This window comes from Aethina tumida, chromosome 1 (genome assembly GCF_024364675.1).
Source record: "Aethina tumida isolate Nest 87 chromosome 1, icAetTumi1.1, whole genome shotgun sequence".
Classification (NCBI taxonomy): Eukaryota; Metazoa; Arthropoda; class Insecta; order Coleoptera; family Nitidulidae; genus Aethina; species Aethina tumida.
Genome location: NC_065435.1, coordinates 2,039,578 through 2,067,273, shown reverse-complemented (window position 1 = coordinate 2,067,273; position 27,696 = coordinate 2,039,578). Strand labels below are relative to the sequence as shown.

The following is a 27,696-nucleotide window of genomic DNA, read 5'->3' as shown; positions in this document are numbered from 1 at the left end:
ATGGTTCTATAAAATCTTGTACTTCAGTTTATAATAAAATATTGTCATGAAAGTATTAATTTACTGTAAGATATTAAAATAAAACACATGTGTATTTAAAAAAAATATATTAAAAGCTGACATAGTTGATATTAATAAAAATAGTCTTATAAGTCAAAGTGTTTCGCCATATAGGACGAAACTTATAAAAATACAAATTAACGTCGCTAACATAATCTTTTTAATAGTAGTTAAAATTGCCCCTCGAGGTTAAAATTTGTTGCGGCTGTTGTTGCGTCAGAGGCCTGGGCTGTGGCTGTACCGGTTGTTGCCTTCCGACGATCTGCGGCTCCCTGAATATCCCTTCGAAAATGATTGTTCTGGTGCTGACGTGATAGATGAAGTACAAGAAGGGCCTGTTGATGGTCACTTTTCTGGCGGTCGAGCCCATCAGTGGTATGACGAAGACACCGGTGGCGGCGGCCGCCTTCGTTCCTTGTTCGTCGACTTCGATTTTCGTCTTGTGGATTATGTTGTTCACTCTCACGTTGTCCTGTTCTACGATGCCTGACAAGTTGGCCTGGGGGCTGAATATTGTCGTAACGTGCAGCTGAAAATATTAATCCACAATTAATTAATGTTAAAGATATTAATAGTTGTGAAGCTTACTGGTTTCAACACATCAATCAGGTTCTTGGTGTACTCGATTTCGAATTTGGGCATGTTTAAATTCAATTCGGTCCTGTTCAAGTCGTCCAAAATATCACTTAGTTTGTGCATGTCAGTGGCCAAGTTGTGGATGTTATTTTCCTTTCCGGGCATTACAATTAACATGGAATATTCGTTCTGAAAAAATACACAATGAAATACATCAAGAACTATGAAAAATCTAAGTGGTACCTCATAGGGGATGTCTATGGCTTCCGCGTTCAAGTCGTGCAAAAACTTATAGTTGTAGAAGTTGTTGACTTGCATCATCTGCACTGGGAACTCTCCCTTTCCAGGTACATAAAAGTTATCCAATCTGGTGCTCTTCTCGTCGAAAGACGTCTTCCATTTGCCCTTGAAGTAAAGGGCGTTTGCGATCACAACGGCAAAGTCCTTGTAAATGTTTTCTGCGGAGATAATTTCAGTGATTGCACCCCTAGTAACGTCCCGCACCCATTGGTTGATCGTCCTGACGGCGAGCGGCACGTTGGTGAAGTCCACCTGTGTTACGCCCGCTTTGTAGTCGAGTAACTTTTGTTGGTACTCCGGATAGACCTTAACCTTGTTGGAGACGAAGACGGCGTTCGAACTGTCCAAGTAGCGGGTCTCCTGAAACGTTTGTGGAGTGAAGTTGGGGATTTTTGAGGTGAGTTGAGTAAGTACCTTGAGTTTGCTCAGAATTGTCTTCAGATAATAACGGGCTTGGTCGATGTTGCCTATTCTGAGGGCCTGTTGTATTTCGTCGGCGCAAACTCCTTTGGCCCCTTCCAGGACCATTGCCAAGGTGGTCTTGATGCTTAGGGGTGAGATCAAGACATTTCCTGGGGAATTTGCCACCTCCTAGGGTGGTTTAAAAAACAAAGTATATATCGACAATTTAATTAAGCATTGTCACTCACTTTCAATAAAGCGATGTCGAAGAAATTGAGTCGACCATCGTTCAAATTGATGTCTTGAGGTGAGTTTTGGGGACTAAGAGGGATGGGGTCTAGTTGTGGCGTTGGCTGCAGGAAAGCTTCGGCTCCGTTGGGTTGAAGGAGTTGAAAATTTGTAGAGATTTGGGGCTCTGGAAAGTAATATGACTATGTACTAATTGGAATGTTATTTAATACGAAGGTTTTAAAGGCCACCACCACACTGGCATTCCCAGAGTGATTTACATGGAATAATTTATGAATTAATTATTCAATGCTAATGCATAGAACGTTTTTATTATGCATTAAAGGCCGAAATTTATGTTCGCAAGACAAATATCACAAGTTAAATTGCTGGAAATCCTGAGCATATTTGTTGTTTTGTTGTGTTCATTAAAATTTTATATGCAAATTAAATGCACAGGCAAATCCAGGTAGGCAGAAATAAGCAGATCACTTTAATGACGTTTACATAATTTTATCAGATGTGCTGATACAATTCTTTTTCTGAATTGGGGGAAATTGGGGAATTTTTGTAAATGTTGACAAACTGGTTATTGCATTTTGATTTTAAAACCAAAACCTGTTTAAACGTTTTTAAAAAAGTTATTGTTGTTTTATTATAACCACAAATCAGCAAATAACAATTATGCATGACTTCAATTTCAATGGAAACGCTGACTGTGAAGAATTTCCGGCGTGTGAAATTAAATGGAAATGCATAATTAGCACATCAACAAGCAAAATTAATTATCGTTCTAACAATAAAGGGAAAGTTGTGGGTATTATTAAGGACCTTGATTTTATCAGTTTTGTACACAGAACTGGTACAAGAAACCTGAACGACAACAACTCGTCCACTTGTGAACGAAACAAAACCTTAACAATAACATTAACATTAACTAACAAAAAGGGACTGTTAAAAGTATAAACAAATAAATACCTGCAGTAGTAGCGGCGAATAGGGCGAAAACAAATAAAATATTGGACACCACAGCCATCATGTGCAATTTGGGAACGGCCACGAACCAATTAACAATAACAATAACAACAACTAGTTTGTGTTTGTCAACGGTATTTTGTTTATCGCTGTTTGTGCGCTCAGGAATTGCTGCGGTGCATCTTGTATGTTGAATACGAGACGACTCTGCGAATAAATCCTGCAATATCGTGAGGAAAGCTTCGTGTCACGACCTTGGAAATCCCAAGTCTGTGCGAGACAACGCTTCAAGTTTACAAACGCGTCACATTACCATTTACGTATTTACGTGTTTCTAGTGCAATTTTTTAGGAATCTTATTCGACAAACGGTCTCAGTAACACGGATTATGTTGTCGTTTAGTGGTAAGGGTAATGTGAAAAACCGCCAGCTTACCGACCGGTGAATTTACCAAATGATTCCCCGAATTCGCCTGATACTATTTGCTTCATTCATGTGATTGTTGTTGTTCCCGATAATGTTTGTAATAAATTCCTATGAAGCAATCAACTTTTAATTTAATTTGTTTATACCAACGAGATTTTGTAGCATTGAATATTAAATTTTAAAAAAATATGGCGGATACGTTAATTACTTTGTATGAATGTAATTGCTGTATTAACATATATAAAATAATTAATAAAAAATTGATGGATACGTTTCGAAAAATAATTATATTGCCTGAGAATAATTATTGTATTTTAAATAATCAGTTAGTATTATTAATAATGAAAAAATGGAGGATATGTTTCCATAAATAATTATTTTCTTCTAACGTAATTATTGTATTTTAAATAATCAACAAATATAATTAGTAAATAAACAATAATTAAGAAAAAATAGCCAAATTATAGCCAGTTAATTAATAATTAAAAACATAATTAAGAATATGGCTAAAATATTTATTTTGTATAAGTTTAATAGTTAAATCTTAAATAATCAGTATTATTAACAAATGAAAAGTAATTTAAAAAAAATTAAGTGTAATAATTACATATATTAAATAAATATGTAAAGAAATATTATAATAAATAATGTTTCAAAAATTAATTATTATTAAATAATCAACCAGTATTTATTTATAAATAAATAATAATTAAGAAAAAATAGCTAAAACGTTTCGAAATATCATTATTTTGCATAAATATAATAATTATATTATAAATAATCCGTCAGATAATAAATGAAAAGTAATTTATACAGAAAAATGGATACAAGAAATGATTATTTTGTGCAATAATCAATATTGTAATTTAAATAATCAGCCAGTAATATTAATAAACGAAAATAAACTATAAAAATGGAGAATTTCTATTAATTGTTGTATTTTAAATAGTTATTAATAATTAAAAGATAATTTAGAAAATATAGCCAAATTTTTCGACAAATAATTATTTAATATGAGCATAATAATTTTAAATAATTAATCAGTATTATTAATAAGGATAGATTTCGTAATTATTTCGTATAATGGCTATATTTTAAATAATTAGTCATAATTATTAAGAAATGAAGATTAATTATTTTCTACGAAGACAATCTGTATTTTAAACCAGTAATATTAATAAATAAAAAATAAATAAATAAGAATGACCAAATATGATTATGGTGCATAATAGTCAGATAATGGGGGATATGTTTCAAAAATTATATATTTTGAATGTTTATAATGTCTGTATATAATAAATAATTTCTATTAAAATAATTGGATATTTTAAATAATCAACAAATATTATTAATAAATAAAAAATTATTAAGAAAATGGTTAAAACATTTTAAAAAATAATTATCTTTTTCGAGAATAATTGTTGTATTTTAATCATTTTTAAAAAAATGGCGAATATTAAATAATAATTTTCTTCTAACAAGATATTTGGTACATATTAATATTAACTTATTGTCAGTAAATAAAAAACGAACAAAAACGCATTAAAAAGTATTTTTGTATCAATACTTGTTATAATTAAAATAATTAGTCAGTAAATAAATTAATAAACAAAATAATCTATAAAAAATGAAGTATTAGTAATAAATAACAAATAATTAAGAAAGAAAAAATAGCCAAAATGTTTCGAAAAATTAGTTAATGTTAATAATGTCAATAAATGTAAAATAATTAATATCTTAATGGTTTTAACAAATAAAAATAATTATTTTATAACAATATGATTGTTGTACATTAAATAATAATAATAATGATCAATATATGAAATTATTATTATTATTATTTTGTAATTTATAACAATAATTATAATTAGAATAAATAGTTGGTAAAATTAATAATTATTTTATGAAAGGTATCCTCCATTTTTTATATATTGTTTTTATTTATTAAAACGGTTCGAAAAGTAATTATTTAATACAAAAATAATTGTTTAAATAATTATTCAGTAACAATAATATATGAAAATGATTTACAAAAAAAATCATTTTCTACGAAGATAATTATTGTATTTTAAATAATCAACCAGTACTATTAATCAATAAAAAATGTTAAAAACATTTTTAATAATAATATACGAGAGAGAGCACTTGTTAAAATTTACATATGTCAGTTAGTATTATTAATAAATGAGAGATAATTAATTAAAAAATGGTCAAAACAGTCAGTAACATTCATAAACAAAAAAGTATTTATAAAAAAATAGAAATGATTATTTTCAACTAAGATAATAGTTATATTTTAAATAATTCTAAATAAAAAATAATTAGGAAATAATAATAAATAAAAAAAGATCAAAATTTTTAGAAAAAGTAGTGCTAAATAAATAATAAATACCATTTGTTTTAAAAAATAATATTTTCATTTTTTATTTAAAAAAAAAAAAAAATATTAAAATTATTAATATTATATGAACATTTCTAAAAAATGTATTCAATAATAAATAACACGAGCCACGAACGCTCACACATATTGCATGATACGCATATATAAATAAATTTAGGTATGATTAAGATTCGTTTGAAAAACAAACAAATAAAATTTAGCGACATAACTAACTAGGAAAGGGGCCAGCAAAAACTGACGAACAGGGAAGCAGAAGAACAAAAGTTACATTTATTTCAAGGAGATGTTGCTGCTACATTTATATATACAACAATATTAATTTTACTGTAGGTTTATTTAATAAGGATGCATTATTAGTACGAGCTCACATGAACACCTAAAAATAAAATTGTTAATTAATTAATAATATAGTAGAAAAAAATTTATTTATTTATTTTTAGGTATTTATTTATTTTTTTTTACTGTTGTGAGAACTTGGGCCACATAAATAAATAAAATTAATTGAACGCAACGTGAGTGGGTTAGCGATGCGACATGGCGAAATATGTAACAGGAAAGCAGAACAGCAGGAAGATGTTTTCAGCAACAAATCTAATTTTCATTCGTTTAGTCAAGTGTAGAACATTATTAATTGTCTGTTTAATAAATTATAAGATAATTATTACAAAAAATAAAGATAAATTAATTTTTAATTTCACCACGTAAAGAATACAATAATATAAAATTTAAAAACAATGCAGCCGCAGAATTACTATTAAATAGAAATAATTTTTTTCAATTCACAGTGTGGAAAACATTTTAATGTTTCATTGTGCCAGGAAAACGGGTTGAAACTGTGGTACAATTATTAACAGGAGAATATAATTTAATATTGCCTTCGAAACAGGAATTTTCTGAACTGTATAAATTTTAGAATTTATTTTTATCCCACTTTACTGAAATTTTTACGGGTTTTTAGTCATTAATATAAACTAAATGTTTCTTTTTGTTGTAGCAAATTAAAATTAAATATTATTTTTTTAAATAATAAAACATTCTACTCTCCTGATTATAACTGTGCCATCAAATCGTTGTCCCTCAGGTTAGTGAGGAATTTTTAACTTCTCCCGTTTATATCATCCTGGTTTTGGTGTATGCGAGATTTCAACGTCAACCTTTAAAAATTTCTGAGCGTCATCCGTTAAAATATCGATTTATTTTATAAATTTATATACAACACGTATAGAACAATATCTATTTCTATTCTCCTGATTAGTGTGCCGCCGTGATGTAAAGCATCCCCTTGAATTAATTGCTTTAGAACGTACAGACTCTTTCATTTCTACGTTCCTGGTTAAAGCATCACCGAGATTTCAACGCCAACCTTTACTCCTCCCTCACTCGTATTTAACAACAAATTTAAAACTACCAAGTTAGTACACGAGTTGCTCCTATTCTCCTGATTATTATTCCTCCATAGCACGTCGCCACCCCTAGGTACCCTTACGGACGGTCACATCCCAATTCGTCCCACCCTTTCGATATCCTAGCGTCCTGTTTCGAGGATCTCGTCGATTTCAACGCCAACCTTTGTTCCAGTGGTTTCGGACGTTCGTTCCTGCTGTGCACCACATGTCCGCCGATTCAGCCGCTTCAATTCCTATCATCCTGTTTCGAGTGGCTCCAAAATTTCAATTTCAACCTTTGTTACTGTGTGCTCGCGTGCCTTTAAGCGGCACACACGACACGCACCCACCTCAACGGTTGCCTCCGCAAAACGGGCAGGACGCGTTCGGAGTCTTGGAGCCACGCGCCACGCCCTGCTCCTCTACGTTGCTTGCGGTTTGTCACGAGGGTTGGCGTTGAAATCACGGCGCAAACGGGACCAGGAGATCAGAAACGGGCGGCGGGAGGCTGCACGCCCGTTCCGGACCGTAGTTTCGTGCACGATGCGTCCACCCACACGTTCTCCTTGAAGAACCCAACGGCACTAATCGGACCTTGATGACGATTAAAGTTTACAAACTAAATGGCGCACTCAGTTTGTTGTGTGCAGAAACGATTTAATTCGATCAAGAAGCACATCGAGAAATTCGCGATGAAATACAGAAAAATAGTGAGCAGGAGAACATGAACGGCAGGAGTTCCGTTCTGGCTCAACTGTACGGCTATAAAAAATGGTTAATTAAGAGAACATAAAAATGTATAAAAATAAACCGGTGCTCAAGGCTGCGTCTTGGGTTTATCAAGTACGTTGTTAGGCAACTTTAAACGCTGAAAACTTGACGATGAAACACGGGGAATTAAAGAGCAGGACGCCAGACCTAAGAGGAGCCGATCGTGCCTGAAGAATGTCATGTGTAAGATAGAACGAACGTCAATCACGAGGCCCTCGTGATGAAAACATCTAGACACCGGTAACAGGATGATAGAATGGACGAGGTGGTGTAGACGTGCGAAACGCACCCTTTCAATGCAATATCGTGTTTTATTTGCCGGAATTACGTTCATCGTTTTCATTATGCGACTGCATTTGATACACTCATCAAGTCTCGGTGGTATTTATCCTGACGGTGAAGCTGTGTTAATCATAAAATAGCAGTAAAAACAATAAATGTGTAGATTGGGCATAGAACAGCGTTACAAGGAACGTGGAAACGGTGCTAATGACTTAAATAATGATAGGTGGTAACGAAATGTCCTACGTGCACTCCACGTAACTTCTAATGCATTGTTTTAACCAACTTTTCCTATTTGACTCGAACAATCGAATCGTAAAACGTATGTAATAAAAATTCTACAGGTATTGTTTTACTAATTTTATTGATAACACATTTACGAATTTTATACAAATCCAACTATTTTACATGGTACCAGCTCCCTCAACTAAATACGTCATGAAACACAAAAATAAAATGCATAAAATAGTAGAAAAATGTCTCGTAAACAATTTTTTTATGAATTGAAAATGGCAAAGAAAAATAAAAAGTTATAAAAACACACTTTTCAATTTTGAATACTATTTATATGACTAAATTATTTTTTTTATTAATTAATATTTTTATTTTTGTGTTTATTTTTTTATTTTATTATGAGTAAATAATAATTTTTTCAGTGGTACAAGAGATCTGGTACTGTTATTTGTTGGTAATAAGAAAAATTTGTGTTATTACATTATTAAAAAATTTAGTACGATACAGTAAAAAAATATTTTTCAATCAAAAGCAATTTTTGGAAAATGTATTATGACTTTTATGGTACATTAACAAAAAAAATTAAAATAGTTGTAATTCTTTTAATTAATATTTTTAATTTTTTGTTTATTATAAATAAATAACAACCTTTGCTGGTAAATTAATTTTTATATATAGAAAAGATCTGAAATTATCATTTGGACATAATAAGGAAAAGATTTATTTACATTAAAAGTCAATTATTAAAAAAATTAGCATGTCACAATAAATAACGTATTATATCATACAAAACTATATTACACATTTATGATAAATTAAAAAAATATATATTTTTTGTATGGTTCACTTAATTTTTTTTTTTAATTAATATTTTTAATTTTATGTTTATAAGTAAATAATTTTTGGCTGATGTATCAATTTTTATAAGTAGAAAATATCTGAAACTAACATTTGGATATAAAAAGAAAAAGAAGTATTATGACTTGATTAAATTAAAAGTCAATTACTAAAAAAATTACTATAACACAGTAAATAACATATTTTTTCATTCAACACCATTTTTGGAAAATTTATATTACACATTTACAGTAAATTAAGAATAAATATTTTTAGTATCATTGACTTAGTTTTTTTGTTAATTAATATTTTGTTTATTATACATAAATAACTAATTTTTGGTGGTACATCAATTTTTGTAGATAAATAAGATTTGAAACTGTCATTTGGAATTAATAAGGAAAAAAATGTATTATTACTTATTTACATTAAAAGTCAGTTATTAAATTGTTATGACACAATAAAAAATATATTTTTTATTCACTCATTCATTCATACTTATTTTTTTATTAATTCATATTAATTTTGAGTTTATTATAAATAAATAACAATTTTTTGGTGGTATATCAATTTTTATAGATAGAAAACATCTGAAAGTGTCATTTGGACGTAATAATAAAAATGTGTATTAAGACTGATTTACATTAAAAGTCAATTATTAAAAAAATTAGTAGAACACAGAAAAAAAAATATTTTTTCAGTCAAAACCATTTTTGGAAAATTTATATTAGATATTTATGGTAAATTAAAAAAAAAGAAATTTTTTACTATAAATTTTATGTTTATTATAAATAAATATTTTTAGTGGTACTTAATTTTTATAGAGAGAAAAGATGTGAAACGATCATTTGAACATAATAAGAAAAATATGTATCATTAAAAAAATTAGGATGACTCAGTAAAAAACATATTTTTTCATGCGAAACCATTTTTGGAAAATTTATATTAGATATTTATGGCAAATTAAAAAAATATAATTTTTAGTATGACTGACTTAATTTCTTTAGTAATTAATATTTTTAATTTTGTGTTTATTATAAATAAATAACAATTTTTTGGTGGTATATTAATTTTTATAAACAAAAAAGATCTGAAAGTGTCATTTGGACGTAAATAATTAGGATAATTAGGGTGTTTATTATAAATAAATAATAATAATTATAGTATAGATAGAAAAGACCTGAAACTATTATTTGGACGTAATAAGAAAAAAATGTGTTATGACATTTACATTAAAAGTCAATTATTAAAGAAATTGGTTTGACACGATAAAAACATATTTTTTTATTCACTCATTCATTCATACTTTTTTTTATTAATTAATATTTTATGTTTATTATAAATAAAAAACTATTTTTTGGTGGTACATTAATTTTTATAAATTGAAAAAAAATATTTTTTAGTCTGGTAAAATTTTTATAATTTAAAAATATTTTAGAACATTAGTAATTAATTAAATTCATAAATAATTAGGTAAGACATAGTACAAAAACATTTTTTTGATTCAAAGCCATTTTAGAACATTATTAAGAATAGTTTGGAAAATTTTCTAAAAGGCGTTTTTATTTTCACTTTTATTTATTTTTTCTTCGCTATTTTGAACAATTCACTCCCACCATGTCCCCGACACGTTTTTCTATCATTCTAAACACTTCATTTTTGAATGCTTACATTTCAATATTCATTTTGACGTACCTGGAGCTGATTCTTGTTCCTGTTGCGGCGGTGAAGGTTTCACGTCGCTTTCCAACGGATTCTCCACCTTGCCCATGAAGAGAATGTTACTTCCGGTCTCCTCCAGCACGAAGAACAAGAAGGGGTGGCTGGCGTTAAAGTAATACTGTGGCTCCCCAAACTTGTTGCCGATGTTCACACCCGAGGCCGCGAACACGGTGCTGCCTTCCTCGTCCAGTTCGATGCCGGTCTTCTGTATGACGTCCGAGACCTGCAGCAGACGCAGGACGTTGCTGTTGCCACGCACGATGCCGGGGAAACTGGCCGTGTTCTGGAACATCTGCCTCAGTCCGATCTAAAAACGTCGAGTAAATAAAAGTCGATTTTCATTTAACGCAGGCACCTTTCGCAAAAGTCTAACGTAATTTTCTTGGAAATTGAAATGGAACTTGGGGATGGTGACGTGCACGGTCTTTTTATCCACAAAGTACAGGGCGTTGTCAATGTACATCGTGTTGATGTTCTTCAGCAGATCAGTAAGGCCTGTCTTTGCGTTGGGCAAAACAATCCACAACGAATATTTGTTGCCCTACAATAAAACGATCCTAGTACATTGATAATAATTTAATCACCCACCGTGCTACTTTGTAGGGCAGTCTTAGGAAGGTGGCGTCCAATTCTGTATGTTCGTGGTAATAGAAGTCGCCGATTGTGGACATGTACTCCACTTCGACTTTGGTGAACGACAACAAATTAAATTTACCCTTTCTGGTTTCGTTCTTCGGGAACTGGTGCACCCAATTACCCTTGAAGTATATGGCGTTGGTGGCCACCATCACCGCTTTCGTTAAGTCATCTATAATTTGATTATTTTAACAATTAATGGTTGATTTGTGCTGGACTTTTTACAACTGGCCTATTCCATTTCATTGAAGACTAATGAAGTTACTTATTATTTGTCGAAAATTATTGGTAATTTACTTATTTTACTGTTATTTTTCGAAAAAATCTTTTGAAGTGGATAATTTGAATTATTTGAAAAATCAAAATACCAAGGGCATTAGCAAATGGACTAAGTTGAAATACCAAGTTGTGCCATCATCAAGCTTCCATAGTTTCTCAGTTTAATATGAAATCTCTGAAGAAATTCCATCCCACACTATTACAGAACCACCTCCAAAATCAACAATCGGAACCATGTTTTGCCACGTTCAAATACGGTTATCCAAGTGATATAATGTGTACCTAGACTCATCTGTGAACAATCAGCTGCAATCTGTAGGCGATGATCTTTGGCAACTCGATGCTCCCTGTTTAACAAAAGGTGTAGAGGGCCTTCTCTAGGACCAGCTTCATACACCTTCTTCTGCTGGTAAACAGACTGATTCTAATGTCTGTACGAAGCTTGGATGTACAGAAAGTACGATTTCTGTTAGCAGAAATAATCAGAAAACGGACTGGTAAAATCTCCAAAAGAGAGTTATTTTCAGTTTTAACAGATAAGTCATGAATGAACCGAATAAAATGTGTTCAAATCCATAAAATGCGTTTTTATTTATTTGATTAACCATTTCAAAAGACGAGCGGTGTATTTTACAATTGTATATAAAATTCTAAATAAAATGAATAAATTAATATTTTTTTAAAATAAATTGCTAAATACACAGAATATTCCAAATTAATTATATTAATATATATATTATATATTATTTATTAAAATATTTTCCTTTAATTAGGTAATTTGAATAATATATAACCAAGTTATAACCGAAATTTATTTTCTTGAAAATTATATTAAATTATTATTAATTGGATATTTTAAAGGTGTATTTTGATAAAACATTTAATAATTGTTTATAACTATATCGAATTGTCCCAAATTAATTATGGTCAGCGTTAGAAGTATTTCCAGACTAAATAGAGAAAGAACTGACATATCAGAGGTCATTTTTTCAAACATTGATTGCTCCATTCTACCTGACAAATTTCTGAAATAACTTTTTATTTCTAATGACCATAATTGAATTTACCTTTAAAATTAAGCTCTTTAAAAATACATATGTAGTAAATTTCGAGATTTAGCTTTTTAATATTATTTTAATAATATCATTTTCTTTTGTATTTTTGAAAAAATGGATCTTTCCAATATTACAGACAAATTGAATTATGCTTTTCTTTTAAACTAAGCATAAATTATATCGAAATGCATTTTCTAAATTAAAAAGTTATTTAATTTTTCCTATAAAATTTATTTTTATAAGTGTGTGAAAAGTTTGTCGTCATAGATATTTCAGAAGCTGTCAACGCAAAATTCAATGAATGATTTAATTAACTAGCCCTGGACACTTGGGCCTTGTATCCTATACAGAAAGTGGTCATAATTATATCAGCTTATTAAAATATATTAAAAAATGACCTGTACTACTTGAACTTGATGGCAGTACCTTATGTTCATTGTTGTCTCTGTTATTGTTATAGCAACTTTCCACTTTATTTATTTTATTTAAATCGATTATTTACTGGAGGCCTTTTGTTTATTGTAATTATTTAATCATTGGTCGAGTAAAACTGTAAGAAAAATTTATAATTGGGAATACTCCCATTCTTCTCCCTTTGGACTGACTTATGTTCAGGGATATATTAAACAACAATTTGCTTCCACAAATTTAAGAAATTATGCTTTTAATAAATGTATTTCGACATGAAAACAATCCCAAACACAAATTCAAAATTGTGACGGATTGGTTAAAAGACCAAACAACATGAGGGATCACGTTTATGACCAAATTCGATATAAAATTTCTACAAATTTAAATGAACTCATCACAACAATTCAAAAAATAAATTATAAAATACAAAATATTAATGGTAAATTAAATCCCTTTCAAAATTAATGTTGCTACATTTATGTGCAGCTCAATTCAAAAAATGTAAGTAACATTTTATGGAGTAAGAATATAGTAGTTTTTATAATACTGTCTGAAACAATAGCAGTAAATTAATATTATTTTGACAGTTCACATTAAATTAAAGAGTTATTATGGCAAAAATTTTTAACATTTTAAAAAGTTACTATAATAATGATCACTATTGCATAACAATTAAATATAGCCTATAACTTTTTTGTTACTAAACTTTTCATATTGTTTAAAAGACTTCTATAAAAGACATTTGTTGGAAATTTCTAAACATATTAATTGAAGGAAACAGTGACTAATTGACAGAACTTTAAATGTTATCTTTTAAATGTAATATCCCGTAAATTTTAACATAATAAAATAGGAAATTAAAAAACTTTTCGATTGATGTAACCATCTCTATACATAACATTAATAATTTCAAGATATTTGACTGATGTTCCCAGAAATTTCTAGTACACCAGGAAAGTCAAAGTTCTGGTATTGTGACGACGTTTCACGTGAATTTAAAAAGCAGCACGTTCTGTAAATATTTTGTATCTACGTCAGAACTAATATCCAATGTAAATAACACAGCACACAGTTATTTTATGGGAAAACACATCTTACTTTAGAGAATCATCATTATTAAAAAATACTTAAGCGAATTTATAAACAAAACATTTATTTATTGCCCTCGCACAATAAAAAAAGTTCAGTTAACGAAAATATCCACATAAAAAAATCGCCAGAAAAATTATTTCCGCTTCTTCAGTCCCATTAAAATATAAATATAATCATGACCATGGTCAATTCGAAATGGAAGAGGCCAACCACACACTCAAACTAGTTAATTAACTGATAGCAACTTTGAAAAGATTATATGTGCATTAACATGTTTTTTTTTTCTTTATGTAAACCTACCTGGTTTAACAATTTCGGTAACTTTGCCGTGGGTCAGTTTGCTGATCCACGTGTTAATTGTGGCGGACGCGTTCAGGGCATCTTCGAAATTGGTGGGCTCAATTTCAGTCTTGTACGTGTCGTACGCGATTGCCTTAAATTTCGGCTGCGGGGTCATTTGATTGTCCAAAAATAGTCTGGAGCCGAAATTTAATACGTAGTCTTGTCCTCTGGTGTTCTGCAACACGGAGAATTGTTTTCAATAAATTTATTAAAAGCGTATTTATTTGTAAGTATAGTTAGAAGTGATTTTATCGTAAATTACCGGTTGGTAAATTAATTGCACGTCCGCGTTAGCAATAAACGCCAGATTAAAGGTAATTACTTAGATGTAAAACTGGTATTGATTAAGTCACAAATTAATACCTGTATCAACGCAAGTGTTTTGTTAAAATAATCCTTAGACTCATCTTTGTTCTGGAATCCCAAGACGCTTTGGAATTCCTTTGCGGTCTCGCCACCGGAACCTTCGTACAACAAGGCTAAGACCAGTTTCAAGCTTACAGGGGATATTAAAACGTTGCTGTGTTTTCCGCTGAGGTCCTGGAAATGGATTCGGTAAATCCGATCATCTGACGACATCGACATATCGAAAACAACAAACCTGCACCAGCTGCCAGTCGAACATGTCGAATTTTGTTTTTTCTGTTGGGTAATAGCCATCGTTGTATAATTGGGGGGCATTTTGGACTCCACTCTGGATTTCTTGGGCACGAGCAGTTGACACCAAGAGCAGTCCTTTAAATCAAAATTAACGAGCATATCGTCTTGCTGAATATACAACAATATCATCATTATTTTTTGTGCTTATTGTGGATATATAAAAAACAATAAATTGCACAATAAAATGAATCCGTTCAACAGGCATGACATTGACATGTTATTTGAACGAAAAAGCTATGTTATTCCTGCTACAAATTTTGGAAAATCCACTCTCATATTGACCGTGAGACAACATAAAAAAATCAATTAAATTAGCATACATTTATATAAAAAACAGTAATTAATAAAAATACAAGATATTTATAAATCTTCGTTGTTTTCATAAGATTATGAGCAACAAATAAGATATCTTATCCCAGCAAGAAAAACAAATTAATGTTATTACAAAGTACCGGTTTTAATTATTTATTGAATAAAAGGTTATAACACAAAATAAATAAAAAACAAATAAATAATACCTATTGTTAAGTACTGCAACATAACTGGTGACTGAAACCTCACAACACTCAGGAACAAACAGAACTGTTTATATTAAAAGTTGACCCTAAGTGAAAAATACCAGTTTGCCAAAGCAAACTATTGTATATACTTTTATGAATAATTCATAATAAAAAATAATGAAAAAGTCTTCGTCCGAACGATTTGATTTTGCGACAAGAGTGACAGGAAAATAAATAAATGCCCGAAACACCTTAAGTAAGTAATCCTATGGCCAAAACGTAATACGATCAGTTTTGGTTCGCACCGAGATGTGCTCTTGGCTGAACTAACTAACAGTTTTATGAAAAGCAGTTGTAATTTCGTGCGGTGGTCAGAGACATTTCACGTCACTCGGAAATCCCTGACCCCTCATTATCTCCGTCGCTGATTATTTTCTGATGCGAAATTAATATTATTAGGTATGCAACCAAGATGACGTGCCGCCTCCGATGACGAAGGAGTTCGGTCTTTTTTGGAATTCGGATTGACAAACACGCGGACAGTGGCTTACGTTCGTGGTGATTCTGTTGTTTATTTATTATTTAAATTATGACCTTAAGTATTTTTTAGTTGTTTACCTCTCGGATTTATTGATTAAAATAATGGATTATTAGGATTTATTGTTTTTTGAGTCTTACATAATATTTTTGTTAATTACTAATAACTAATAATCATTTAAAATCAGTATGATTTTTCGTTAAATTGACAAATAAATAATTTATTTCAAAATTGTTTTCAAATCAATAAATTTGACCACTAATTAATATTTAAAATATACATTTTAATTAAATGTTACAGACTGGATTTACATATTTCTTCATATTTCACAAAAATAACAAATTTATTTGTTTGTTTTTCTGGGTTTTTTATTAGGGGATTTACAGGTTATTAAGACATTATTTTTATTCTTTAAAAAGTTGCTACTCTTTTATTTTTCAGTAGACGCAGTGGTCTTTTGTTTATTATAATTATTTAATCGATAGTCGAAGTGAAACAGTAAGGAATATTATTCCTTTCTACTAAAAATGTAGAAGTCCAATTTGACTTGTTTAGGGAGAAGGGAAGACTCAGATTCTATCTGGAGTTGGGAACATTGAAAATAGAGCCAGGGGAAATCATGGAAGAGCCACAACAAAATACCAAGACCGTTTTTTAGGTCAAATACCAAAAAGACATCATTACGATTGGTGAAAAGACTCCTTTGTTTCCCATTAGACAATCACTAACTTGTCAAAGGTATGTAAATTTATTGCTACTACCTGTAAAAAGCCTCTGGAGAGAGCTCTCGGGGATTCTTTCATATTTATGAAGGACAATGTTCCGCCACATACCAACAAAGTTGCCAAAAATTGTTTGGAAATGGAAGGTGTGACTGAATTGGAGTTCGCCGGACCTTAATCCCATTGAGCACTTATAGGATAACGTTAAAAGAAGAATTAGAGATGGTCAAAATATCCCTGGCAACAATTATTAATAGAGATAAATATATTTTATTAAAGATAACAAACTTAAGTGTCATATTTCTTCAAATTTCTATAACAAAGATTAAAAATAAAATTCTTGTAGTTGTAAAATATTTATTTATTATTATCTTACAATTAACATATAATCTATATTTAATTTTTCCATATCTACATTGGGGAAAAGTAATTACTCACATTACCACATTTTTTAATTGATTTATCATTTATTCTTAATTTTGTTATCATTCAGTTATCTAAATTTATAAATGCACGCTCCGTTTTTCTTGAATCTTAGCCATTATATTTACAAAAAATTAGTTACGCAATTTGAATTTGCATGTTTAATGTTAATTAGTCTCCCATTATTTTCAATAACAAATTAGTAATTATTGTAATTAGGAGTTTGTTTATATCTGTCATCTGTCATATGGATGTCAGGGGATTGTGATGAAATTCTCCCTTGAATTTATCCCCTTTTAGATGTAGTATCCATAAATTAATGATTATTTACAACACAAACCAGTTAAAAGTATGAACTGAAACATCATTAAGTTAAACGAACAATTTTAAAAAAAGTGTGATAAACAAAGTTTTTAGGTTAGAAAACAGCACCTCCTAAAAATTATGGAAATAAATTATTTATGACAAAAATAAGAGATGGTTACGGTCCATTGGAAACTACAAACATTACCAAAGTCTATTTAGTAAGTTTGCCTAAAAAATGTTACCCTCTGAATAACACAATATGTTTGCAGCAATTCCTTCAAAGAGTTCTTTCGAAAATGGGCAATCACCTTTCGTTCCCTCACCTACAATCATTTTATGGATCAAAGTTATGCAGCAGATGTGTGCATGGAACCCATGTTTTGGTTTGTTGATAATTTCACATATGCAATAGGACCTGTAAGTATTCAAAATTTCAAACAGATTAGTCAAATAATATCCAGTTTATAGATATTCGTAGTTGCTGTTGTGGGTTTGACTTTATCTGTAGTATGTATCGCTTATTGGATTGGTCTGCCATATTGGTGGAACCGAAATCCAACAATGTGTGTCATTCTAGTCATAATTGGTCACTGGCTGCTTTTGAACATCTCATTTCACTATTACATGGCAGTTGTAACACCACCTGGATATCCACCACAGGTAAACTTACTCAACTATTACTTAAAACAAATGTAATTACTCCCTTGTTGTTGTTGCAGGGTGAATTGATAACTGAAGCTGTGAGTATTTGTAAGAAGTGTATTGCACCTAAACCACCAAGAACTCACCATTGTTCCGTTTGTAATAGATGCATATTAAAAATGGATCACCACTGTCGTATCCTTTTATTATTTTATATATTTATTATGTGAATTTGTTAATTTCCTTAGTAGTGTCCATAATTTTACAATTATTGGATTGAATTAGATTTAAATCTTGCATTATTGATCTTTTCCACACACTTTCCAGCATAAAATATTTAAAAATTTATTGAAAGTATTTTAATATGATATATGTTTTTTTGAACATTAAATTTGTTCAAAATGTCTCACTTTTTTAGTTCCTTGTTCATAAGTCTTCTTAAAATCTTATCAGATATTTCTGTCACAAGCACCTAGGTCTTTTTCTGTCCAATAAGACAGTTTTTTCCTTAATTGTGATTAGCATGGTTAAATAATTGTGTGGGTTATAGAAATCACCGATATTTTTTCTTGTACATGGTCTACATGGTTATTGGGGTGTTCTTCGTCATTGTGGCCGGTTTCGACATAGCATACACCTCCATTTTATTTGCACCTGATGACCTTAATGAGCCCGAACTCGAAGGACACTCGGTTAAATTCAACAAAACGGGAGCCTTAATACCAGTGGTAAATCACACTTTGATCTGTTACGACAAAAGCTTATGAAGTCAATTTTCAGACGGACGCCCTGTACCTCGACTCATCACTAATCGATGACGAAGTAGTACCGGGATACGAGCCCATAACGGCGTGGAAGAGGAGAGCTATCATCTACATGGCTTTGATAAATTGCGGCGCCTTTATCGCCTTGGGGGCGTTGAGCACGTGGCACAGCAAACTTATTGGGAAGGGTGAAACCAGCATCGAGGCCAACATCAACAAAGCCGAGACTGTGCGGCTGGCCGAATTGGGTAGGGTGTACGTTAATCCGTACAATTTTGGCAAGAACAAGAACTGGAAGATATTTTTGGGGCTTGTGCAGGGCAGGTACGGCGCAAATTCCCTGTCAAAGTCATAGTTCATGTTGTTAAACGTTGGGATTTTGTTGCAGGACGTTTTTTAGTTGTGTGATTTTACCGTCAGCACACGAACCAATCGGTGACGGACTTACCTGGCACACGATTCACGACGAAGATCTTGATGAGTGGCCGTAAGACTTAATCTAGTCATTCCCTGTTTGATACTTACTGTTCACCATTTTTGAAATTGTTTCCCAGTGATTTGCTCAAGTTTCATTTAATTTTTTATGTATACATACGTGTGTAGTAGGTTGTAAGATAAAAACGTGTTTGATTAATTGTTTATGGTTTAAATTGTGGAACATTCCTTTAATTTTGTAAGAAAACTTTTTCTAAATGATCATTAAATTTTGGATATGGTTTACTGTTTAATTCATTGCCCCACTTTTAATTTAAATAGTCAGGAAACAATACTAGCTTGTTTATTTTATAATGATATGTTATTGAAATAAAAACACAGCATGAATAATTCATTTAATTGATTGAACAATCAGATAATAAATTTCAATTAAAACAATTATTTTACGTTCTGAAAACAAATCAAATAGTCGCTTGATGTGAAACTCGTAAAACCATTAAAATAAACACAACTACTAAAAATTAATAAAAGTTTATTTGTTGAAATTACGTCGTACAATTAAAAATATTTGTTCATAAAATTGTCATCAACAGATGATTACCAAACAGTGTCTTCAATCCACTGAATATATTCTGTCACTCTTGTATACACCGCTGGTATATTTTTAACACCACACAGTTTACCAAACGAAGTAATACCGATCACAAAGAATTTACACTGATTTTCCTTCTGCGTCACCAACAGAGGTCCGCCGGAGTCGCCCTAAAACAACCAATGCATCAAATCACCCAAGACAAAACTTATATAATACCTGGCAAGTGTCTTTGTCGCCGCTCAAGTCACCAGCACACAACATCGTCTTGGTCACACCTTTGGGCAGCTTCTTATCAGCCTGGTAAGCCCTGGAACATTCCGCATTGTCGTAGACGTTCAACGAGACCTTCATGAGCTTGTTGGTTTTGTCCCCAGTAAACGACTTTGCTCCGTATCCCGTGGCCACAGCCTTGTCCTGATGCGGGAGTTTACTGGTGGGCAAACAAGCAGGCCGAATCGTCTTGGTGATCGTCACATGAGTGTCGAGCTTGAGCAAAGCTATGTCGTTGTAGTTCATCAAAGGAGTATAGTCCGGATGGACTATTGTGTTGACAATGTTGAAGTCCCGCTGATTTTCATCAGAGTTCCGGGTCAAGTCCAAAGCACCCAGACGTACCAATTTCGGATCACCACTGCAAATCGCCAAATTTGATAAAAGAATATAAAAATAAAATTGTTGACATACAAATCTCTGGAGAAGGTGCAGTGGGCCGCCGTCAGCACAAAGTTGGTGCTTATCAGGGTTCCTCCGCAATTAAAGACGAGATTGTTGCCGGTGTCGTAAAAACCGACGGCCGCCTTAAAAATTTTAATGAGTTTGAGCTTTAAATGACATCTAAATTGTTACCATGAACGGGAACTCTCCTAAACCAGCTGGTTTGCCGCCTACGATTAAAGCCACACTGTTGAACTCGCATTTTTCGATTTTGATTTTGATGGGTTGGGTCTCTGTTATCAGCGGTATGACTTGTACGGTTGACGTTATGGTTTTGGTGTACTCGTCACATTCTTAAATTGAAATTGGTTTATTTAATTGGAATGGTTATGGTAAGGTTTGTACGTACTCTCTTCGCTTATCCTTCTTTTAGGTTCATCGCCAATTTGTGGTTTAACCTCGGGGAACTTGATTGGTTCCAAGCTGTTGGGCCTGGTAAAAGAATTTTCGGCTGAAACGTTTCGCAGTATTAAAACCCATTGTATGATGAAATGAACATTGACAAATTAAATTAAAATGCGAATAATTATATGCAATTTTTTTTTGTCCTAGATATTTATCATAATTTATTGTTCGTAACAAAAATATTTGATACATTTTTATTTTCTGAAAACAAAGTTGAATATTTAATTTTTACTATGAACATTATGTACTATTTGTAGGTTCCAGTATTACTTACATAATTTCGAATAAATATGCATAAATCAATATATTTGTAATTGTAAGTTGTGCAAGCATTCCAAGAATTACAATTTACATTCTAAATATTTAAAAAGTAACTTTTATAACTTTGTTATTAACCGAAATGTTTAAGAAATAAATGGTTGTATCGTATTTAAAACAATTTTTGTACGATCTAACTGAATATTTCATTCAATTGAAAACGACGAAATACATAAAATTCAAAAATAATTGCATAAAAAACTCATAAATATATCAAAAAATTTAATTATATGCCAAAGAATTCATCTTCTTGACAGCTGAAGTTAAAGATTAACTGCAATAATAAGAAGTATCAATAAAATTAAAAAAATTAAATCTGTTTAGACATTTTAATCAAGTGGAATCCATAATATACCAAACAATGAAACATAAAAGTCTAATAAATAATTACTAAAAAACACTAATTATGAGTAAAAAACTTTAATTTAATTGTGTTTGGCATGGAATTCAACTTCTTGAAAGATGAATTTAATGATTTTTCTAATAAATAATTACTGAAAAACACAAATTATGAAATTATGAGTTAAAAACTTTCATTTAATGTTTGGCAGGTAATTCACCTTTTTGAAAGATGAAGTAGATAATTAATTAAAACTGTTTAGACATTTTAACCAACTGAAATAAATAATTCAATTGTATCAAACAATAAAACGTAAAATTCTAGTAAATAATTACTTCAAAAAAAAAAAAAAAAAATATGAGTTAAAAATTAATTTTATTGTTTGGCAGAGAAATTAACTTTTTGAGTACTAATTAAACATTTTAACCAACTGGAACCGACGATATAATTATATCAAACAATGAAACGTAAAAATATAATAAAAAGCAACATATGAATTAAAAACCTTCATTTAATTGTTAGGCAGAGTTTTAACTTCTTGAAAGAATTTATTGTAATAATAATAACTGTTTATAAAAGTAAAAAAAAATTATTGATTAAATATTTTAACCAACTGGAATTAATAATTTAATTATATCAAACAATAAAAAATAAAATCCTAGTAAATAATTAAAAAAAATACAAACAATGTTTGGCAAAATTCAATTTCTTGAAAGGTTTTACTCTATTAAAAAGAAGTATTTATAAAAATAAAAAGAGCAGTTGTTTAAATTAAAACAGATGTTAACCCAGGAAGTGATAAATCAATTGTATCATACCATAAAACGTAAAATTCTAGTAAATAATTACTGGAAAAATATATTATGAGTTAAAAACTTTTTTAGAGTTAATTAAATATTTTAACCAACTGGAACCGACAATATAATTGTATCAAATAATAAAACGTAAAAATCTAATAAACAATTACTAGAAAAAAAAAACAATATATGAATTAAAAAACTTTAATTAATTAATTGTTAGGCAGAGAATTTAATTTCTTGTGAGATGAAGTTAAGGATTTATTGTAATAATAAGTATTTATAAAAATGAAAAGAGCAGTTGTTTAAATTAAAACAATTTACACAATGTAACCCATAATACAATTGTGACAAACAATAAAACGTAAAATTCTAGTAAATAATTACTGGAAAACACAAATTCTGAGTTAAAATTTTTAATTTAATTGTTTCGCAGATAATTCATCTTTTGGAGAGATGAAGTTAGGGATTTAGTGTAAAAATAAGAAAGAAGAATTTATAAAAATAAAAAGAATAGTTATTTAAATTAAAACAGATTAAACATTTTAACCAACTGGAACCGATGACACCATTGTATCAAACAATAAAATAATAATAATAAACAACAATTAGTGGAAAAATAAATAAATTTAAAATTGAATTTTAATAAATTAAAAATCTAGTAAATAATTACTGGAAAAAATAAATTATAAATTAAAAACTTTATTAATTAATATTGATAAATAATTGAACTTAATAATAAAAAATATTAATAAAACTACAAAATATAATTGTTTAAATTACAACGATTTAGACATTTTAATCACCTGTAACAGATTACTCATTTGTATCAAACAATAAAACGTAAAAAAACAGTAAATAATCAGTATAAAAACAAATAACTTATAAAATAAAAACTGCTTGACAAAGAATTAAACTTCATGAAAGGTGACGTTAAGGATTAAGTATAATAATAAGAAGTATTTACAAAAATACAGTACGTAATTGTTTAAAATAAAACAATTTAGACATTTTAACCAACTGGAACCGATTGCATCAAACAGTAAAACATAAAAAAACTAGTAAATAATTAGTGTAAAAATAAATAAACTATAAATTTGTGTATTTGGCTGACGAAATCAACTTATTGAGACATGAAGTTAAGGACCTCATAAAAAATCAAGAAATAATTGGAATGCAAAAGAAAGCAAGACATAATCAAAATAAACATTTTGCGGGCACTGCACTGCCCTTCTGCCGATTACTATGGGCGAGTTCCAGTTTGGCACCAAATGGTACCTGAAGAACCCGCCGTTCGTTTTATGTTCAACCATAACATCCATCGATTGGGTGGACGAGGATTTTTATTTTTACATTTACATATGCGTCACCATTATGTTTTCGCCCATACGAAAAATATATAATAACAATCATTGACAAACAAAATAGTGACTTTCACTATTTGACGGGCTCAAGATACATTGTGGGTCATTTTTCGCATAATTTATTCAGGTTTTTCTAAATGCGAACAATGGAAACGATGTGAAATCGCCAAATGAATTATTACATATGTTATTCTAGGAATATGCTATCTGATTTTTTAATCGGAATACTAAACAATTGCTTTCGATGCACGTACTGCCGAAATACAACAAATAAGACTATTTAATTACACGTCTATAAAATGGGTTTTCCAAGGATATGGCGTAGACGGTCGCAGGCCTAATGTTTTATTTTTTCTTTTATGTATCTTATCTGCGATCGTTCAGTAACGTTTTCGGGTGTAATGCACCAATTTATTATAGTTTAACGAACTTGTTAAATACCTTCGCAGCACACAATGGGAGTTGTCAGTTGATACCAGCCACAAATTGTCGGACTTATGCCTCGTTTCGCCAACTCTTCCACTTTTGGGCAATCTGTGGCTATTTTACAACTTCCTTTATTGCCATTATATTTCACTTCGCAGTTGTCACCAACTATAACAAGCAATCATTATTGTAATTAGGACTTCAACAATATCTCAAACTAATAAACACGCTGTATACATTTATTTAATAATTTAATTCAATATACAGAATGTCCCACTTAATTTATTTTCAATTGTAAAGCATGAAAATATGTACTTACAGTGGTGGAAAAAAATAAGGAATATTTTTAAAAATTGGATTTTTACTCTCTGGGATTTTTTATATCAGTTGTAAAGGTATTAAAAAAAACTCGCTAGTTTGTGTTTTTTGTTTACGTCTTTTTATCGGATACGTTTTTTGATTGGGAAAAAAGTATTGTGGCCAATTGTATTTAAATTCTTAACTTTTTCGGTCAGTTTCAAGTAATGCCTGAACACCGGTTACACAGTTTAACTTTGTAGAAGTGACCGAACGCAATGTGGTGTGACAAAAATATCATTAAAAAATAAATATTAAGTAACATTTGTAACAAGTAACTAAATATTTCATACTTTTTTCCACCACTATAAATAAAATTTGGGTATTAAGACTATTAGTATAAGTATAGAATATTATTCTTGAAAAATAATACTATTTTTGACAGTTTATTCCATAAACTACTTTATTAAGAAAATAAATTCACAAAAAAAATGATTTTTAATTTTTCCACAAAACTATGGATAAGTATAATTTTTTATGAAATTTAGTATAAACCCATTTCAGGGGGTGTAGATAGTATATATATATATATATATATAATTTTATTTATAATTTCCTCAATTTTCATGTATGAAAAATTATCCGTAGGTTTTGGTTTTGGGCAAAAAATGTTTAAATGCTTTACGATTGAAAAAAAAGTGTTAAAATCAAACAAAAAATATAAATTTTATGTACACTGTATATCATAATAAGTTAACATTAAATTAAAACATTTTTTAGAGTTAAAATTTCTTATTACATTCTAAAAAGAGTTGAATTAAAAAACAATAAAAACTCACATTAAACGACTAAAAACCTTCGAACATTTTACAAAAAATATTTAAAAGATTGTTAATTAAATGATTAAGTGAGCTAAATTACATTTTAATATTTAGTAGAGTAAATAATTAAAAATGACACATTTCAAGGTTTCAAAGAGTTAATGAGTAAATTAATAAACATAAATAATAATAAGAATAATATTGTTTACGTATTCCAATAAAGTCATCCTTGAGAAAAATAAGAGTAAAAATCGATCGATGAAATGTAAAATAAATAATAGTTAAACTCACCTTGCGCACACGCACATTTGATTACTGCCAGTAAAATAACACAAAACACACTTTTATCAAACATGATTTTATATATTCTGTTAAAGTATAAACATCTTTCGAGTACGGCAATATTTAAACTGCTATGTGTATGTATACGCTTCTTCTGAAAGATGTAAATAACTGCACAGAATATACTAAAGTATTGGGTTTACCAGAAACATAGGCGTCACATAAACTTGTTTTAGCGAAACGAAATGTGTTTATTTAATAAAATTATGTCAATCAACAATCAAATACCATTGTGTACATTTGCCACTAATAAACTTTTTCGTTACATTTATCACTTATACTGAATTATATTTGACTCGGCTCTCGTTAAGGCATGGTCAGTTTTTATATCCAGTTTTTCTTCTTTTCTATATACATACTTGTTTATTTGTACCGTATCACTTATACACTACTCAAAACTATTAATGAATAATCGCTTTCATTTCAGGGAGTAGCTTTTACGTTAATTACTTTAGGGATTTTTACATTTTTACGATATTTACGACACATTTGCTTAATCTTAATGGAATATTGATGAATTACGTCCCGTTAACTGACCTTAAGGTCAAAAGATTCTAATAAAAATTGTGATATCATTCAATTAATTGTAATTCAATAAAAATGTCATTTTAAACGTTTCCCCAAATTTGTGATGTGCTCCACCAAATTAATTATATACTGCCCTACCCCAACTATTTTTATAATTTAAATTTTTAATTAATTAATGTGTTAATTGATTCTTATTGTATGCAACCAGCAATACACATTTTGAATTTTAATTTTACTGTTATTTAAAACAGCAATGGAGTTTTAAAAATTTTTGGATAAACTGTAACTGTTTTTGATCCTAAAAAAATATAGTATCTGTGACATGTTCGTTAAATGTATTAAATCAGTTATATTTTGGGAATGACAATTTTTTTTAAAGCTAGATATATATATCTCGTAAAAAAAAGTTTAGTAAAAATAAAATCTATCATAAATCAGCAATTTTTGATCGAATTTATAGATATATAAAACTTAGTATTATATGTACTCCATGAGGATCAATGGTGACACCTCCTCTCATGTCTTCTATGAAGTTATTCAATTCTTCTTGGGGTATATAGTTGGAAACTCTTGAAGAGTGTAAAGGCGGGGTTGATGGTTTGAAAACCTCAACTTTAGCATATCCCCTGCATAAAATTTAGTAGTATACACACAGTGCTTTGACATATGTACAATTCTATATGACCATTATGACAAAGTCCTCCCCTAGAAAAGGGTAAAATTCTTGAACTCTTCGATGATTTAGTGGAATACGTCTTGTGGACCAAAGGCAAATTCAACGATCATCATTGTACAGTCATTCTACTTTTATCTTTAAAATTACAGATTTTCATTCTTCATTTTACTATTTTTTAACCCATACTAACTCTTGCATAAGTAATCGATTTATCATATTTTTTTTAAATGGACTTCTTATGTAACAGTGAGTATGTGGTTAAAATTATTCGGATAAGTTGTGAAATACCTTGTATATATATGCATTTAAAAAAATATGATAAATCGACTACTGACGCAACAGTGAGTATGTGGTTAAAATTTTTCATTACGAAACACCCTGTATAAGAATATCATTAATATTAATATTTATTTTATATAGTATTACATATAGTAAAATAAGTGATTTTTTATTATTAAATGTTTTATTAAATCTGTGTTATTTAATTTAATATTAATATTTTGTATAATATCCTTTTTGTTTTATAATTTTGGCCCATTTCCATAGGATAGGTTCGACCATTTCTTGAATATAAAATATATTTTTTGATATTCGAAATATCCTGTTATTGATTTTCTTACTCAGACAAAAATTTTTGCAGTAACCACTTCGTCAGTTTCTTTAATTTTT

The 27,696-nt window shown here is 29.8% G+C and overlaps 3 protein-coding genes across 3 annotated transcripts; 1 reads left to right on the top strand and 2 right to left on the bottom strand.

Annotated features, from left to right (window-relative positions):
• Window positions 1-92: 92 nt before the first annotated feature.
• On the bottom strand, window positions 93-15,895 carry LOC109601191 (uncharacterized). The gene is made up of 12 exons (XM_020017417.2): window positions 15,593-15,895; window positions 15,016-15,149; window positions 14,778-14,954; window positions 14,373-14,589; window positions 11,196-11,407; window positions 10,955-11,140; window positions 10,573-10,906; window positions 1,587-1,753; window positions 1,351-1,527; window positions 880-1,296; window positions 649-825; window positions 93-589 (listed from the first exon to the last, which is right to left on the bottom strand). Exons 1-12 carry the CDS (start codon window positions 15,612-15,614, stop codon window positions 221-223), a joined length of 2,589 nt encoding a protein of 862 aa, XP_019872976.2. The 5' UTR covers window positions 15,615-15,895; the 3' UTR covers window positions 93-220.
• A 1,475-nt stretch (window positions 15,896-17,370) lies between these two features.
• Window positions 17,371-19,685, top strand: LOC109601335 (palmitoyltransferase ZDHHC16A). Its single transcript, XM_020017574.2, has 8 exons — window positions 17,371-17,606; window positions 17,668-17,781; window positions 17,833-17,980; window positions 18,032-18,223; window positions 18,283-18,400; window positions 18,728-18,933; window positions 18,986-19,293; window positions 19,358-19,685. The coding sequence occupies exons 2-8, from the start codon at window positions 17,735-17,737 to the stop codon at window positions 19,458-19,460; spliced, it is 1,122 nt and encodes a 373-aa protein (XP_019873133.2). The 5' UTR covers window positions 17,371-17,606; window positions 17,668-17,734; the 3' UTR covers window positions 19,461-19,685.
• A 234-nt stretch (window positions 19,686-19,919) lies between these two features.
• Window positions 19,920-26,217, bottom strand: LOC109601326 (venom protease). Its single transcript, XM_020017562.2, has 8 exons — window positions 25,967-26,217; window positions 25,773-25,917; window positions 24,379-24,531; window positions 21,063-21,164; window positions 20,846-21,006; window positions 20,684-20,796; window positions 20,216-20,630; window positions 19,920-20,166 (listed from the first exon to the last, which is right to left on the bottom strand). Exons 1-8 carry the CDS (start codon window positions 25,973-25,975, stop codon window positions 20,002-20,004), a joined length of 1,263 nt encoding a protein of 420 aa, XP_019873121.1. The 5' UTR covers window positions 25,976-26,217; the 3' UTR covers window positions 19,920-20,001.
• Between the last annotated feature and the right edge of the window lie 1,479 nt (window positions 26,218-27,696).

What these genes read in the sequence shown, in the direction of transcription:
- LOC109601191 (XM_020017417.2), bottom strand. Translation starts at nt 15,614, where the DNA reads ATGTTGCAGTACTTAACAATAG. An exon ending in TCGACTGGCAGCTGGTGCAG is followed by an intron (nt 14,955 to 15,015) that starts GTTTGTTGTTTT and finishes ATCCATTTCCAG; the next exon opens with GACCTCAGCGGAAAACACAG. An exon ending in ACGTTAGACTTTTGCGAAAG is followed by an intron (nt 10,907 to 10,954) that starts GTGCCTGCGTTA and finishes CGACGTTTTTAG; the next exon opens with ATCGGACTGAGGCAGATGTT.
- LOC109601335 (XM_020017574.2), top strand. Translation starts at nt 17,735, where the DNA reads ATGGTTACGGTCCATTGGAAACTACAAACATTACCAAAGTCTATTTA. An exon ending in ACATTACCAAAGTCTATTTA is followed by an intron (nt 17,782 to 17,832) that starts GTAAGTTTGCCT and finishes ATATGTTTGCAG; the next exon opens with CAATTCCTTCAAAGAGTTCT. An exon ending in CGGGAGCCTTAATACCAGTG is followed by an intron (nt 18,934 to 18,985) that starts GTAAATCACACT and finishes GTCAATTTTCAG; the next exon opens with ACGGACGCCCTGTACCTCGA.
- LOC109601326 (XM_020017562.2), bottom strand. An exon ending in AAGAAGGATAAGCGAAGAGA is followed by an intron (nt 21,007 to 21,062) that starts GTACGTACAAAC and finishes TTTCAATTTAAG; the next exon opens with AATGTGACGAGTACACCAAA. An exon ending in TGCACCTTCTCCAGAGATTT is followed by an intron (nt 20,631 to 20,683) that starts GTATGTCAACAA and finishes GGCGATTTGCAG; the next exon opens with TGGTGATCCGAAATTGGTAC.